This window comes from Diorhabda sublineata, chromosome 6, assembly GCF_026230105.1.
Source record: "Diorhabda sublineata isolate icDioSubl1.1 chromosome 6, icDioSubl1.1, whole genome shotgun sequence".
NCBI lineage: Eukaryota > Metazoa > Arthropoda > Insecta > Coleoptera > Chrysomelidae > Diorhabda > Diorhabda sublineata.
Genome location: NC_079479.1, coordinates 1,067,111 through 1,083,401, shown reverse-complemented (window position 1 = coordinate 1,083,401; position 16,291 = coordinate 1,067,111). Strand labels below are relative to the sequence as shown.

The following is a 16,291-nucleotide window of genomic DNA, read 5'->3' as shown; positions in this document are numbered from 1 at the left end:
GTACTAAGATGGTATTCATCTGAACAGCTTGTCCACATGTTCATTGATTATGCTAGAATCGATTCAAGTATATATACATACTTAGTCTGGTACGATATAAAATCGGTATCGCCATATTTTATTGATAACTACGTTTTTGGAAAGTTGAAGTTTCGCGATACGTCGTCGAATAATGACGAAACTGATTTTCTGTTTTCCTTTTATAGAAATAATCATTTTTATTACTTAAAATGTTTACGTACAATTTTGTAACACTTTATATTATTTCAAATGCCATCTGTTAATAAAAATTGCGACGTTCGAGCAAAAAAAAAATCAAAACAATGCACCAGGTCACATATTCAACCACCCTATTCGCCAGATTTAATTACAGATCTTTTACGTGACGTCTAGAGCATCGGAAAGGAAAAACACCCCTCTTGCAACTATACGAAATTTAATAACGAATATTTCGGGCGTATATAAGGTTAAAAAACCAATATTTTATTCATTTTTCGTCATTTTTCTTTTATATATAAGAAAAATTAAATGTTGTCGGTGTTTTATTGGACGGCGACGCCGAAAGATTCGATAATAAATAATTCAATATCGAAGCGATGAAAAAATCCGAATCTTGCCAAGTAAATGTTTTTTTTTTTTTCGCCGTTTTTCGTGGAATTTCCAAAAATAGATTTTTAAAATTAGAATTACGAGCTTGTCCAGACGGTTTAGGGTTTTTAAATAATCTTTATTATCTAAAAATCTAAAAAAAAAAACGTCTACTCAAGATGACGAAACTCGATTTCCAAAGAAAAATTATAATACAATATAGAATTGATAATAATTGAACGATTGTTACTTCCATTTCGATAAATATGGATTATTTTATAAACAAACTTCATTTTTATCACTTATACACATTCTCTCAAAGCACCCTCGTATAATATAAGTTACTTTCCACGAGATATTTTACGACAATTTTGCGAAACACCCTCGTATAATATACCAGACATCCCTCGTATTTCATTATATATGTACATGTGCTATTAACAAAAAACTAATAACACCTAAACTATGTTAATTCATTGTTTTGTAGTCTTCCATTTAAAATTGAACCCAATTTCGTTTTTTCTTTAGAGACATCTCGTCTGAAAATCATGTGTTCACCTTTTAAAAATCGTACTGAATGGGAGTACCAAACAAACATCGGCGCGCATAGACCAAAATCCAATATTCTAATAGTAAATTATCATATCTACGTGTATGAGTCACGTAGACGAAAAATGTATATGTCTGTGGCGCCATCTAGTGTAGGTGTGTGTTCGGTAAGATGGGGCGCCCACACCTTAGCACAACTATCTTATATTATAAGCTAGGATCGAGGCCTGCCTGTGGAAATCACCTTATCGGTTATATATTCGTATTTAGTATTCTCCAAATATTTATTTGAAATGATAACACGGCAAAATGAACTTTTTGTATCTGGACAAAAAATGGAAGACGACAATAGTTACATTCATTGAAAGAAGAAAACTATAATGGAAACTGCATTACCGACAAATATGAAATGGAATAAATGTCATAGACAAACGGAAAGTACAAAAAAACATTTAAATACATAGAATTCTGAAATATGTTGTTCCTTGATGATAATGATACGTGGAGTATTTGAAAATTTAGTTTCACTATTAATAAACTAATTATTATTATAACATCAACACTATTTTTTAACCCATTAGTATTGTAATTGTAAACAATACGTTCACAAAATGGCGAACGTCATTCTAAACAAAGAGATTGCCAGTAATTTTTAATTAAATATGTTCGGTCGAATACAGGGTCGATAAAGTAATTATCTGTCGAGCCTAAAAATAACTGATGCATGGATCGAGTTCATTCCAGTCAGTTCTACATGTATATAAGTATACGAAAAGTAAATATTATTTCTGAAAATACTCGGTAATATATTAATCATGTATTATTCTTTCTTCTTTTTTAATTAATAAACGTCAACCACTGTAAATAGTGTGACGTCGATTTCGTCTTCGTTTTTAATTTTCAATTTTGTCTATCGCGTTCTTCGTTAAATAATTGTGAGTTTTATTTATTTTTTCACCCTGTAACTTAATCCGTTTTGTTATCTTGTATATGTTTTCAATTTGGCAAGCTGATATCGTTCGTACGTCGATTATTCAAACGTAGTAACATTGCATAAAAGTGTAGTCAACATAATAACACTTTTCTGTATGTAGGTCGAGACTTGGCGCCTTAATCTATTACTCTATCCAGATGGCCTTGCAAATTGCTGTCATTGTACCCATATCAGACAATGAAAAATAATTACTTAACTTTTTAATACTTATCGCAAAATATACTACCTAGGTACGTTAAAATAAAATAACTTATTATAAAGGATTCTATTAGACTGATTTTGTGACCTTAGTTTTCTTAGCCAATTTGTATACAAATGGTGTTCAAACGATATACAGGGCGATTCAGTAGTGAGATAAAGTTTTCCATCATTAGTTTTCACATTCTAAAAATACGCTCACATAAAATACAGTGTGATTCATTTAACAAACCGAGAAAATAATATATTAGTAATTTGATTCATCCTGTATCAGATTCAATTAATATTAACGAAATACGTATTATAACAGATAACAGATATCCACTCTTAACTTCATTTTACATTATACAGAGTATTAAACTTGTTACAAGTTTCATTTAAAAAAATTTAATTTTGATATGGCACGTTATTTTTGAACACCCCGTGAGACTGTATATAATATGAAGATCAATGACGGTTATAATCCGTCAAATTTTCAAATTGATATTTCAATGGAAAAAAAAGAAAAATTTTATCATATTAATCAATCACCCTGTATATGATTTAAAAAAATGATTATTGGAAATTGGAAAATTGGAGGAAATGTCATTATTCTAAAAGCTTGGGGAGTGTCGTACGACATTTATCCCAATTAAAAGCTATTCGGTATAATATTAGTAAAAAATGATAACAATTAATATTGACCTGTATGAATTACGTATATACTGAGTATTATTTACAAAATTTCGGTAGTTTACTTTCATCAAAACCGTAAATATAAATAGACGTAGCAATAAAATGTCTGAAATTAACGATTAACGTACTGATAGTTTGTTTTTGTAAATTCGTTGAATTGTCTGTGTAATCTAAATCTTACGAAGGCGCCGATTATTTGAAATAAACAACTGAAACGAGCGACGACTCGCTAGTGAAATATTTAAAATTACACAATTACATTTAACGTAAATAAACATAACTGGACTTTAATCAGTTTTATAACAATCTTTAATTCGAAAAAGTTATAACGCTCATATTTGAGGTTATGTATAAAAGTCACAAAATTCAACAACTATTAAACAATTTAATTACAGATTTATAATATTCTACTAAACATTTTTGATAGATATTTTTTTTAATATTAGATAAAAATTACGTAAAATTTTAAAATAAAAATTTAAATTTAAAATAGGTACAAAATAAAGGTAAAGTCTACGCACCCAAGCCCACAAATTTCATATCAAGGTCAATTAAAGAAGATTCTGAGACGTATTTTAAGGTTATTATCTCATTATAAGAAGTTTTTTTTGATAAAAAAGGGTTTCAATTATACGATTCGACGTATTTTTATGTTTTATACAATAATTTTTGTCTCTCAAAATGCGACATTAACGAAATTCTCTCAATTTTTAACGTAGCGTAAAAAACTAAACTTGTTGTATATAAGTATAATTTTGATTTAATAAAATTTTATTTATTTAGCTAAAAACACACAGAAACGCACTACGAACATGATGTTTGCTATAATAAGTGGCGCCAGTATAAATATTTCTCTACAGACGTTCTACAACAAAATAATTCTCTTTCTGTCTAGATGTGAGGTCTGCGTACACACAGTCATATTTACATTCTACTTACAAACGCCATAATATTATGTTATTTATAGAGATATTTTACGGATTATTTCATAAAATATCTAGACTGCTATTTATTTAGAACAATGAAATATCTTGTGGGCGCGTTTCCTACCAATTGTTTGTTGCATATTACGTTCGAAATTGTTTGGCGCCAACCATTTTTATCGCCATTGATATCAACGATACCTTATTCGAATACGGGGGATAAACGAATTGTTCCGAATATACTAATTTAATTTTTAAGGAATCAAAATTTATAATATCAGATTTTTATTACGATTTGGCGTAATTTATGTACGAGGTATCATCAAAAAATTTCTGTTTTAGGGTTATAATTTTCATATTGTCAAATCGGATCCGCGTAACTTGAAACATTTTTATATTTAACCTCGTGCGGTTTAGTTTAGAAATTCAGACTTACTTTTATTATCGCCAAGGCACGTTTTACAGCATCTCTCCGGTAATAAAACGGGATCTTCGCAGGTCGGTTCAGGACATTCGTTTTTGATGTTTCTACATTGGACTCTAGCCACGATCCTCCGTTTTCTCTGAAACTGAAATATCAAATATTCAGGATGTCCTTTCTCTTGTCTGTTGAATATTTATATAGTAGATCCTGAATTATTTACCTTTTAAAGTTATAAATGAATAGATATAAACCTTAAAAAATCGTATTTTCGTGGATTTAATCGAAGATTTCGACACCGTTCATTTCCTAAAAGCAATGTTGCCGAATTTTCAACGACCTACTTGAATTTTTCATGAAACCGACTTAAATAAATCGACAAACCCGCTTTTAAGGCCTACTTACATAAAAAGGAAGTAATCCCAAAGGATTATATCCTTTTTTACGAAGGGGCTTTTCAGTTTCGGTGTACGAGGATGGTCCCGAAATTATATGCCATCAATAGTGAACGTTTTTAGTGAATTTGTAAACATGGAAAGAAAAACGTCCGCATTCGATTGAGAATAAAGTTTTGTTTGCACCAAATCTGTTATTGAAACGATCAAAATCAATGAATTTCTACTTCGTGCACCCTATTTATCAGATTTAGCTTCCTTGGATTATTTACTGTTCCTAGGAACTTGACGATTCTTATTATAAAAACGGTATCGAACTTTAAATTAAAGAAAAGAAGGTCAGGTACTTTCGGAACCATCCTCGTATATCGATCTTCAACGTAAACAATGAATATGAATGGTTAAAATTCGAAATCCACCCGTATTACAAGCAATCCCAAAAGTACCTGTCACTAGTACTTGATATGTTATTTTAATGGAGACAATCTGTATATTACCTACAATATCGAAAATCTAATTTTTTCAACTAGTTTTGTGACATCCTGTATGATTTTATGGTTTACCTATTAGGGACATTTAGATAGTAATGACTCGCCCTGTATTATAACAAAATACCTGGAAATGCAGTTTCCTTTATAGATATAAATCAATTTTTAAGTTGAATCTAATTGAAATAATAATTTCGTAATACGTATTAGTTTTATATTACGAAAATGACGCATCGTTTTTTTTTTTTTTTTAATCGCGTACAGGTGTTACAATTTTTCTGAAAGACATAAAAGACGCAGACACCGTTTGTGCACATACACACCAGTTAGCGCTACAGAATTTTAAAATCTAATGAATTATTCAACTGCATATTTTCACACAATATGACCTTCATATCAGTGAGAAAAATAACTAGAAGATTTATCTACTCAACGCAACGGAAAGTACAACATACCAATATAGTCATGTTTATATTAATTTCCTTGTAATTTCTGTATCCATATTTATATTTTCCCAGTAAAATGTCAGACACACCGACCGCATGGAAAATTAATTTACTCGAATAATTTGACTGGACTATAATATACAATATTTTGAAATCATTTTAGAGTTTGTCAGTTTAAATTTAAAATCATATTTATATATATAGTCAGATGCGTAGAAATAAAACAATAAATACCAAATTATTTTAATTAATTTTTACTACTGAATTTGACGTTTCCATAACGCCATCTATGATTTTATACTCGATTCAAGTCGTTAAACTACTAATTTTGACATTTAGACAACGCCATCTGATATTTTATAACAGAATTATATTTTACGAAACTTGACATTTATGGATGAATGTAAAGGTAATAAAAATTGTAAATATAATCAGAGTGTCTTATTGAAGATAATAAATACGTATTTAGTCGGGCAATTTCTGTATATTGAATATTAGATGACATAAATCGATTATAATATCATAGATATCGTTTAACTAGTAATTTTGACAACGCCATCTGATATTTTATAACAGAATTATATTTTACGAAACTTGACGTTTAAGAATGAATGTAAAGGTAATAAAAATTGTAAATATATACAGAGTGTCTTATTGAAGATAATAAATACGTATTTAGTCGGGCAATTTCTGTATATTGAATATTAGATGACATAAATCGATTATAATATCATAGATATCGTTTAACTAGTAATTTTGACAACGCCATCTGATATTTTATAACAGAATTATATTTTACGAAACTTGACGTTTAAGAATGAATGTAAAGGTACTAAAAATTGTAAATATATACAGAGTGTCTTATTGAAGATAATAAATACGTATTTAGTCGGGCAATTTCTGTATATTGAATATTAGATGACATAAATCGATTATAATATCATAGATATCGTTTAACTAGTAATTTTGACAACGCCATCTGATATTTTATAACAGAATTATATTTTACGAAACTTGACGTTTAAGAATGAATGTAAAGGTAATAAAAATTGTAAATATATACAGAGTGTCTTATTGAAGATAATAAATACGTATTTAGTCGGGCAATTTCTGTATATTGAATATTAGATGACATAAATCGATTATAATATCATAGATATCGTTTAACTAGTAATTTTGACAACGCCATCTGATATTTTATAACAGAATTATATTTTACGAAACTTGACGTTTAAGAATGAATGTAAAGGTAATAAAAATTGTAAATATATACAGAGTGTCTTATTGAAGATAATAAATACGTATTTAGTCGGGCAATTTCTGTATATTGAATATTAGATGACATAAATCGATTATAATATCATAGATATCGTTTAACTAGTAATTTTGACAACGCCATCTGATATTTTATAACAGAATTATATTTTACGAAACTTGACGTTTATGGATGAATGTAAAGGTAATAAAAATTGTAAATATAATCAGAGTGTCTTATTGAAGATAATAAATACGTATTTAGTCGGGCAATTTCTGTATATTGAATATTAGATGACATAAATCTATTATAATATCATAGATATCGTTTAACTAGTAATTTTGACAACGCCATCTGATATTTTATAACAGAATTATATTTTACGAAACTTGACGTTTAAGAATGAATGTAAAGGTAATAAAAATTGTAAATATATACAGAGTGTCTTATTGAAGATAATAAATACGTATTTAGTCGGGCAATTTCTGTATATTGAATATTAGATGACATAAATCGATTATAATATCATAGATATCGTTTAACTAGTAATTTTGACAACGCCATCTGATATTTTATAACAGAATTATATTTTACGAAACTTGACGTTTATGGATGAATGTAAAGGTACTAAAAATTGTAAATATATACAGAGTGTATTATTGAAGATAATAAATACGTATTTAGTCGGGCAATTTCTGTATATTGAATATTAGATGACATAAATCGATTATAATATCATAGATATCGTTTAACTAGTAATTTTGACAACGCCATCTGATATTTTATAACAGAATTATATTTTACGAAACTTGACGTTTATGGATGAATGTAAAGGTACTAAAAATTGTAAATATATACAGAGTGTATTATTGAAGATAATAAATACGTATTTAGTCGGGCAATTTCTGTATATTGAATATTAGATGACATAAATCGATTATAATATCATAGATATCGTTTAACTAGTAATTTTGACAACGCCATCTGATATTTTATAACAGAATTATATTTTACGAAACTTGACGTTTATGGATGAATGTAAAGGTACTAAAAATTGTAAATATATACAGAGTGTATTATTGAAGATAATAAATACGTATTTAGTCGGGCAATTTCTGTATATTGAATATTAGATGACATAAATCGATTATAATATCATAGATATCGTTTAACTAGTAATTTTGACAACGCCATCTGATATTTTATAACAGAATTATATTTTACGAAACTTGACGTTTATGGATGAATGTAAAGGTACTAAAAATTGTAAATATATACAGAGTGTATTATTGAAGATAATAAATACGTATTTAGTCGGGCAATTTCTGTATATTGAATATTAGATGACATAAATCGATTATAATATCATAGATATCGTTTAACTAGTAATTTTGACAACGCCATCTGATATTTTATAACAGAATTATATTTTACGAAACTTGACGTTTATGGATGAATGTAAAGGTACTAAAAATTGTAAATATATACAGAGTGTATTATTGAAGATAATAAATACGTATTTAGTCGGGCAATTTCTGTATATTGAATATTAGATGACATAAATCGATTATAATATCATAGATATCGTTTAACTAGTAATTTTGACAACGCCATCTGATATTTTATAACAGAATTATATTTTACGAAACTTGACGTTTATGGATGAATGTAAAGGTACTAAAAATTGTAAATATATACAGAGTGTATTATTGAAGATAATAAATACGTATTTAGTCGGGCAATTTCTGTATATTGAATATTAGATGACATAAATCGATTATAATATCATAGATATCGTTTAACTAGTAATTTTGACAACGCCATCTGATATTTTATAACAGAATTATATTTTACGAAACTTGACGTTTATGGATGAATGTAAAGGTAATAAAAATTGTAAATATATACAGAGTGTCTTATTGAAGATAATAAATACGTATTTAGTCGGGCAATTTCTGTATATTGAATATTGGATGACATAAATCGATTATAATATCATAGATATTTAATCGATTTAAGTTTACTACTAGATTTGACATTTAGACATCGCCATCTGATAGTTTATAATAGAATTATATTTTACGAAATTTGACGTTTAAGAATGAATGTAAAGGTACTAAAAATTTTTATTATATACAGAGTGTCCTATCGAAGATAATTAATATGTATTTTAAATAAATAGATTTGTTTGAAATATTGTTGGGAAATTTGTATTTGAAATATGGAAAATATTTGATTCAACTCACCGGTACGCATTCACATTTCATGCAGTATAAAACTCCTATGGGAACTCCCAAATCTGGTATCCATTGCGATCCCAATTCCCTTATTTGTTTACCAAATATACATTCTGAAACAAAAATCGATTTACTAGATTCATTTTAATATATATTTCAAAAAATATTAAATTTACAATCTAAAAATTACGTACAAATTAAAATTGTAATAAAAAAATTTTTAAAAATGCGAATTTCCGTTAAGATTTTGATACCAAAACAAAAATTTTGGAAAAATATCGCAACTTTCCCTCATTTTCAACTCGTTCATAAAAAAATTCCAAATTCGAAGATGCTAAATGGACCGTGTTGAGCAGCGCTCGACGATTAAATATTAGAAAAAGTTTATTCTAACCCAAATTTACTTTTCCCAAGTACGTCAGCATCAACCCTCGTATATTAAACGATGACGTATCGATTTAATGTCATTTAAGATTGACATACTGTATAATTATGTAAAAAACACAGGAGCGTACTCGGAATATTTAATAAATATTTTATTTATGAATATCCAGCTGAACGAACCGAAACGAAAAGTTTGTTAATTAATTTGATTAAATTATTTCATATGTTCAATTCAAATTAAGTTAAAACTTGATAATAAGTAATTTGTTATTTTATTATTATAATTGTATTATCTAGGTACACTTTCCGGCGGTGACGTTCATGATCATGTCGGTTTTTAATGTTTATAATTATCACACAACAATGCAGCTTGCACTTACGTACATACTAATTTTATTTCAAAATGACCTTTGCTAACATTTCGGTCGCCAACAAACCAGCTAGACTTTTTGTCTCGTATTAATTCAACTCGACTTTCTATTTTATCGTATACTTTCCAAGTTTACAACTTCTTTTTGTGTTTATTAAGTAAAAAACCCACGAAATCGATTATAATATACTGTTATAGACCGTCGAAACTATAAGTCATAGATAGAGCGCGCAGAACACTTAGTAGATTTGCTAAACTTTCGGTTCGAGCCTCGTAATATAATTATTTAGTATCGAGAAGGCCTTCGCGCTTATATAGTAATATCATTGTGCGCAGTTTATTGTTAAAGTTAACCAAATACAGAAGTAGTTTGCCTACTATGAAAAGATCGTCGCTATTTCAAGAATTCCGTCTGGTCATTGCTATGCAATCAAAATCAAAGTTAGCTGTGGCACATTTTTCAAACGGGGAGATCGAGACGACGGCCTTGCTTCACTTAGAGAAAAAATTTCCGTCGAAACGCACGCGAAGAATAATTAATTCGGAAAAAGTTGATAACGAAGGGAGTTTCGTTAATTCCATGACGAAGTAACCGATAAAAAAAATGTGTCATCGCTACCGAGGTGATTTCTTTCGAAAATAAAAAGAAACAATAAGTAGAAAAGTAAACTGAAATTATTAGTCATTGATATTGAGCGGACAGGCTCGTTTTCCATATTTGACGAGTTGAAAAAATATTGGAAACCTGTTCTACTCTGGGGAGTTATATTTTATCTAGAAGCGCCGTATAAGAATCATTTCGCTTCGATACTTAACATTAGAATGTTGTAAAATACTTCATAAGTTTGTACGAGGGTTCCATTGAGATCAATACACTTTGTTTTTATTACGAAAGTTGATTGTTTCGAACAACCGAATACGGTAATGTCAAATTCTATAATGACATTGACAGATTTGACGTAATTATAACAGTATTGCCATTTGTTAAAAATAGAATTCCACTTCCCGTATATCAACTACAATATTTTATTTTCTAAATTATTTACAACTAAGTTTTAATAATAAAAAAATGTTTTTAAAGTTTGAATACGAAACTAATAGTACAATGTAACTTACGAGGGGTGTGTAGAAAGTTTCCGAACACTTTAAACGCGACGAATCGGTTCAAACGACACATCATCGTTGAAAATGTCAAACTTTATAATGACATTGACAGATTTGACGTATTTACAACAGTATTGACATATTTTGGAACTCGACTGGAATTTTTATATATAAACTACAATATTTTATTTTCTAAATTATTTACAACTAAGTTTTAATAATAAAAAAATGTTTTTAAAGTTTGAATACGAAACTAATAGTACAATGTAACTTACGAGGGGTGTGTAGAAAGTTCCGAACACTTTAAACGCGACGAGTCGATTCAAACGACACATCATCGTTGAAAATGTCAAACTTTATAATGACATTGACAGATTTGACGTATTTACAACAGTATTGACATATTTTGGAACTCGACTAGAATTTTTATATATAAACTACAATATTTTATTTTCTAGATTATTTACAATTAAGTTTTAGTATTAAAAAAATGTTTTTGAAGTTTGTATACGAAACTAATAGTACAATGTAACTTACGAGGGGTGTGTAGAAAGTTTCCGAACACTTTAAACGCGACGAGTCGATTCAAACGACACATCATCGTTGAAAATGTCAAACTTTGTAATGACATTGACAGATTTGACGTATTTACAACAGTATTGACATATTTTGGAACTCGACTGGAATTTTTATATATAAACTACAATATTTTATTTTCTAAATTATTTACAACTAAGTTTTAATAATAAAAAAATATATTTGAAGTTTCTATACGAAACCGATAGTACAATGTAACTTACGAGGGGTGTGTAGAAAGTTTCCGAATACTTTAAACGCGACGAGTCGATTCAAACGACACATCATAGTTGAAAATGTCAAACTTTGTAATGACATTGACAGATTTGACGTATTTACAACAGTATTGACATATTTTGGAACTCGACTGGAATTTTTATATATAAACTACAATATTTTATTTTCTAAATTATTTACAACTAAGTTTTAATAATAAAAAAATGTTTTTAAAGTTTGAATACGAAACTAATAGTACAATGTAACTTACGAGGGGTGTATAGAAAGTTCCGAACACTTTAAACGCGACGAGTCGATTCAAACGACACATCATCGTTGAAAATGTCAAACTTTATAATGACATTGACAGATTTGACGTATTTACAACAGTATTGACATATTTTGGAACTGGACTAGAATTTTTGTATAACAACTATAATATTTTATTTTCTAGATTATTTACAATTAAGTTTTAGTATTAAAAAAATGTTTTTAATGTTTTTATACGAAACTAATAGTACAATGTAAGTTACGAGGGGTGTGTAGAAAGTTTCCGAACACTTTAAACGCGACGAGTCGATTCAAACGACACATCATAGTTGAAAATGTCAAACTTTATGATGACATTGACAGATTTGACGTATTTACAACAGTATTGACATATTTTGGAACTCGACTGGAATTTTTATATATAAACTACAATATTTTATTTTCTAAATTATTTACAACTAAGTTTTAATAATAAAAAAATGTTTTTAAAGTTTGAATACGAAGCTAATAGTACAATGTAACTTACGAGGGGTGTGTAGAAAGTTTCCGAACACTTTAAACGCGACGAATCGGTTCAAACGACACATCATCGTTGAAAATGTCAAACTTTATAATAACATTGACAGATTTGACGTATTTACAACAGTATTGACATATTTTGGAACTGGACTAGAATTTTTGTATAACAACTATAATATTTTATTTTCTAGATTATTTACAACTAAATTTTAGTATTAAAAAAATGTTTTTATACGAAACTAATAGTACAATGTAAGTTACGAGGGGTGTGTAGAAAGTTTCCGAACACTTTAAACGCGACGAGTCGATTCAAACGACACATCATCGTTGAAAATGTCAAACTTTATGATGACATTGACAGATTTGACGTATTTACAACAGTATTGACATATTTTGGAACTCGACTGGAATTTTTATATATAAACTACAATATTTTATTTTCTAAATTATTTACAACTAAGTTTTAATAATAAAAAAATATATTTGAAGTTTCTATACGAAACCGATAGTACAATGTAACTTACGAGGGGTGTGTAGAAAGTTTCCGAACACTTTAAACGCGACGAGTCGATTCAAACGACACATCATAGTTGAAAATGTCAAACTTTATGATGACATTGACAGATTTGACGTATTTACAACAGTATTGACATATTTTGGAACTCGACTGGAATTTTTATATATAAACTACAATATTTTATTTTCTAAATTATTTACAACTAAGTTTTAGTAATAAAAAATGTATATTTGAAGTTTGGTATACGGAACAGATAGTATAATGTAACTTACGAGGGGTGTATAGAAAGTTTCAGACACTTTAAACGGAAAAAGTCGCTTGATGGTAAATCTGGTGAATATGGAGAGTGGTTAACCAATTCGTGGAAGTTTTTTTTTGTAAACACAATTACGGAAAGCATTTTTAGACAAGAATAAGTATTTTTCATATCTGAAGACGATAAATCTCGGTTTCTTATAATCCACCCGCAAAATTTCGAGACCATAGACGAATAGGCAATAGATAAAACGAATAAATCTTCAAAATCCACAAGAATTGCGACCTTCATATTACAAAGTTCATTAACCCATTTACAAATTACAGTTTCAAATTATGCAACCAACAAAAATATGTCGTCTTGTTGTAATCAATCCACTTATGTATTAGATATAAATAAATTTGATCACCTGATTGATTATTTTTTAACTAATCTCCTAATTATTAAAATTCCATAATTATATCTCAAAAAATGTCTTTATTCGACAATTAAGTTTGAAATATTATTAACGGAAATGTTGAAGAAAATCCACAGACCGGTCCTGGATGATCGTCGACGTGAACAAGATGGACGCCACCACGTTCACTCACCATCGGAACAAAAACGGCATTTCGAAGATGTTTCCATCGAGTAAGGATATTCCAAGGTACCACAAATCCTTGAAAGGACTTATAAGGTCAATATTTAGAGGATTTATAAGGTTTCTAACCTCAATTTTAGAGCTAGTTTAACGAGGTTTGACGTCGTGAATATATTTACTGAACTATGTCTTTCCAATACAAAATTTTAACATGTTTTAGTTATTTTGAGTGCATTTTATATAATTCAAAGTTCAAATAATGAATTATTAAGACCGAACGTGTCGCATATTCGTTTGCTATCTTTGGTTATCTTAATCTCACGACAATTCGAATTAAAACTGATAAAACTTGGAAATAATTCTAGATAAATATCCAACATGGGTTCCAAACAATCACCACAGGAATATATAATTATTAATAATGATAATAAGTGGGTTCTTCCTGGGGGGACGATCGAATCTCCTTCCGGGAAACATTTTTATTATTTGTACATGTACGAGGACGGTTCTAAAAGTTGTTTGGACTCGAATCAAAAAGAAAGAGAAACTTAGTCAAAATTTTTGGTCAAAAAAATACTCGATGTTCATCGGGATGTAATATAGTCAAAAATAAATTATTTCTCGCGAAAATTTGACTTTTTTTAAATCATTTTTTCTATGAAAATAAAATTATAAACCGTATACCGTTATTTATACCACCCACGTATATATAGAAGGTTTCCAGATGGTATAAAACGTCCTTGTACGAACATTACCAGACCATTGACTTGTTTTTATCATTTGTAATATTCCAAGATGTGGAATGTTGATGACGTCGCCGAAAAATCACGAAATCGAAAAATCGCAAATTCAAAACTCAGTTAATCGAGTCCAAAATCCAATACATTTTTTCAAATTAATCGAAAAAACAACTATAATCGATAAGTAATAATGAAAAAATTAATTATACAAAAAGTTTTACATGACAAATCGTTTTTTTTTGATAATTACTATGAGTCTAAGTTATAAATCATTTAAATAAATAAGCAGTTAAAAAGTTAAGCCTGAATTCCTTCTAAAAACGTGTATTTTCTGTTATTCCATAGAAAAACATTCATAAAATACATGTTCAGTAAGTGCACATCCCTCAGGGTATAATTTACTGTCACATTCAAGAGATATAATCCAATTGACGATTTGTATTGGTTCTTTATCGAATCTAAAACATGTATTTTCTGTTATTCCATAGAAAAACATTCATAAAATACATGTTCAGTAAGTGCACATCCCTCAGGGTATAATTTACTGTCACATTCAAGAGATATAATCCAATTGACGATTTGTATTGGTTCTTTATCGAATCTACAACGTATATTTTCTGTTATTCCATAGAAAAACCTCCATAAAATACATGTTCAGTAAGTGCACATCCCTCAGGGTATAATTTACTGTCATATTCAAGAGATATAATCCAATTGACGATTTGTATTGGTTCTTTATCGAATCTAAAACGTGTATTTTCTGTTATTCCATAGAAAAACATTCATAAAATACATGTTCAGTAAGTGCACATCCCTCAGGGTATAATTTACTGTCACATTCAAGAGATATAATCCAATTGACGATTTGTATTGGTTCTTTATCGAATCTACAACTAGAAACTGATAAAAAAATTACGTTATATCTCAAATGGGGTCAAATTATAGTTAAAAACTCGTTAGATGGATCACCCTATTAATTCAGATCAGTTATTTCTGTCAGGACAATGAACTTTGAAGAAAGGAAGATGAAAGAAGTTTTACGCATAAATAAATTTTGGGATCGTCTTTGAAGTCACTTTTATAATATGATATGTTACATTAAATTAGCAATATGCCAAAAAAAACGTATTTTATTTTTTTTTAACACGGTTTTGGTAGTTAATGTATCGAAACTTTCGGTAATGGGATTCTATTTGTGTATCTTTTGTATAAAAAACAATTTTGTATCAACGTAAAGAAATTTACGATTAACCCCCGTATTTTTTATAACATTCCTATAGCTTAATCACCATAACTGTATTTATAATATTTTTAATTAAGTTATAAAAGCGAATTAAATAAATTTTATACTTTAATTTGATAACACCCTGTATATGACTATAGTAATTTTCAATGACACGTCACTGGTCTGACGTAAGTCATATTGTTTTACAGTGACGTAAGTCACCGTCTACTTTTAATGCAAGTTTTATGTTTCCATTTCTCTTTTTATCGATCTATGTATAATTATTTGCTACCAAAATTAAAAAAACTAACATTATTTTATAGAAAAAACAAACTTAGCCATAAAATAAAAAAATGCACTAGTTT

General features: G+C 28.5%; 1 protein-coding gene across 1 annotated transcript in view; it reads right to left on the bottom strand.

The window, feature by feature from the left end:
* The window catches only part of LOC130445192 (dorsal-ventral patterning protein Sog), a 47,057-nt gene that overhangs the window by 14,772 nt on the left and 15,994 nt on the right, over positions 1-16,291 (bottom strand). The window contains exons 2-3 of the mRNA XM_056780735.1: positions 9,179-9,282; positions 4,364-4,496 (exon numbers count right to left, since the gene is read on the bottom strand). Coding sequence (XP_056636713.1) covers positions 4,364-4,496; positions 9,179-9,282 — 237 coding nt within the window. The remainder of the gene's footprint in view (positions 1-4,363; positions 4,497-9,178; positions 9,283-16,291) is intronic.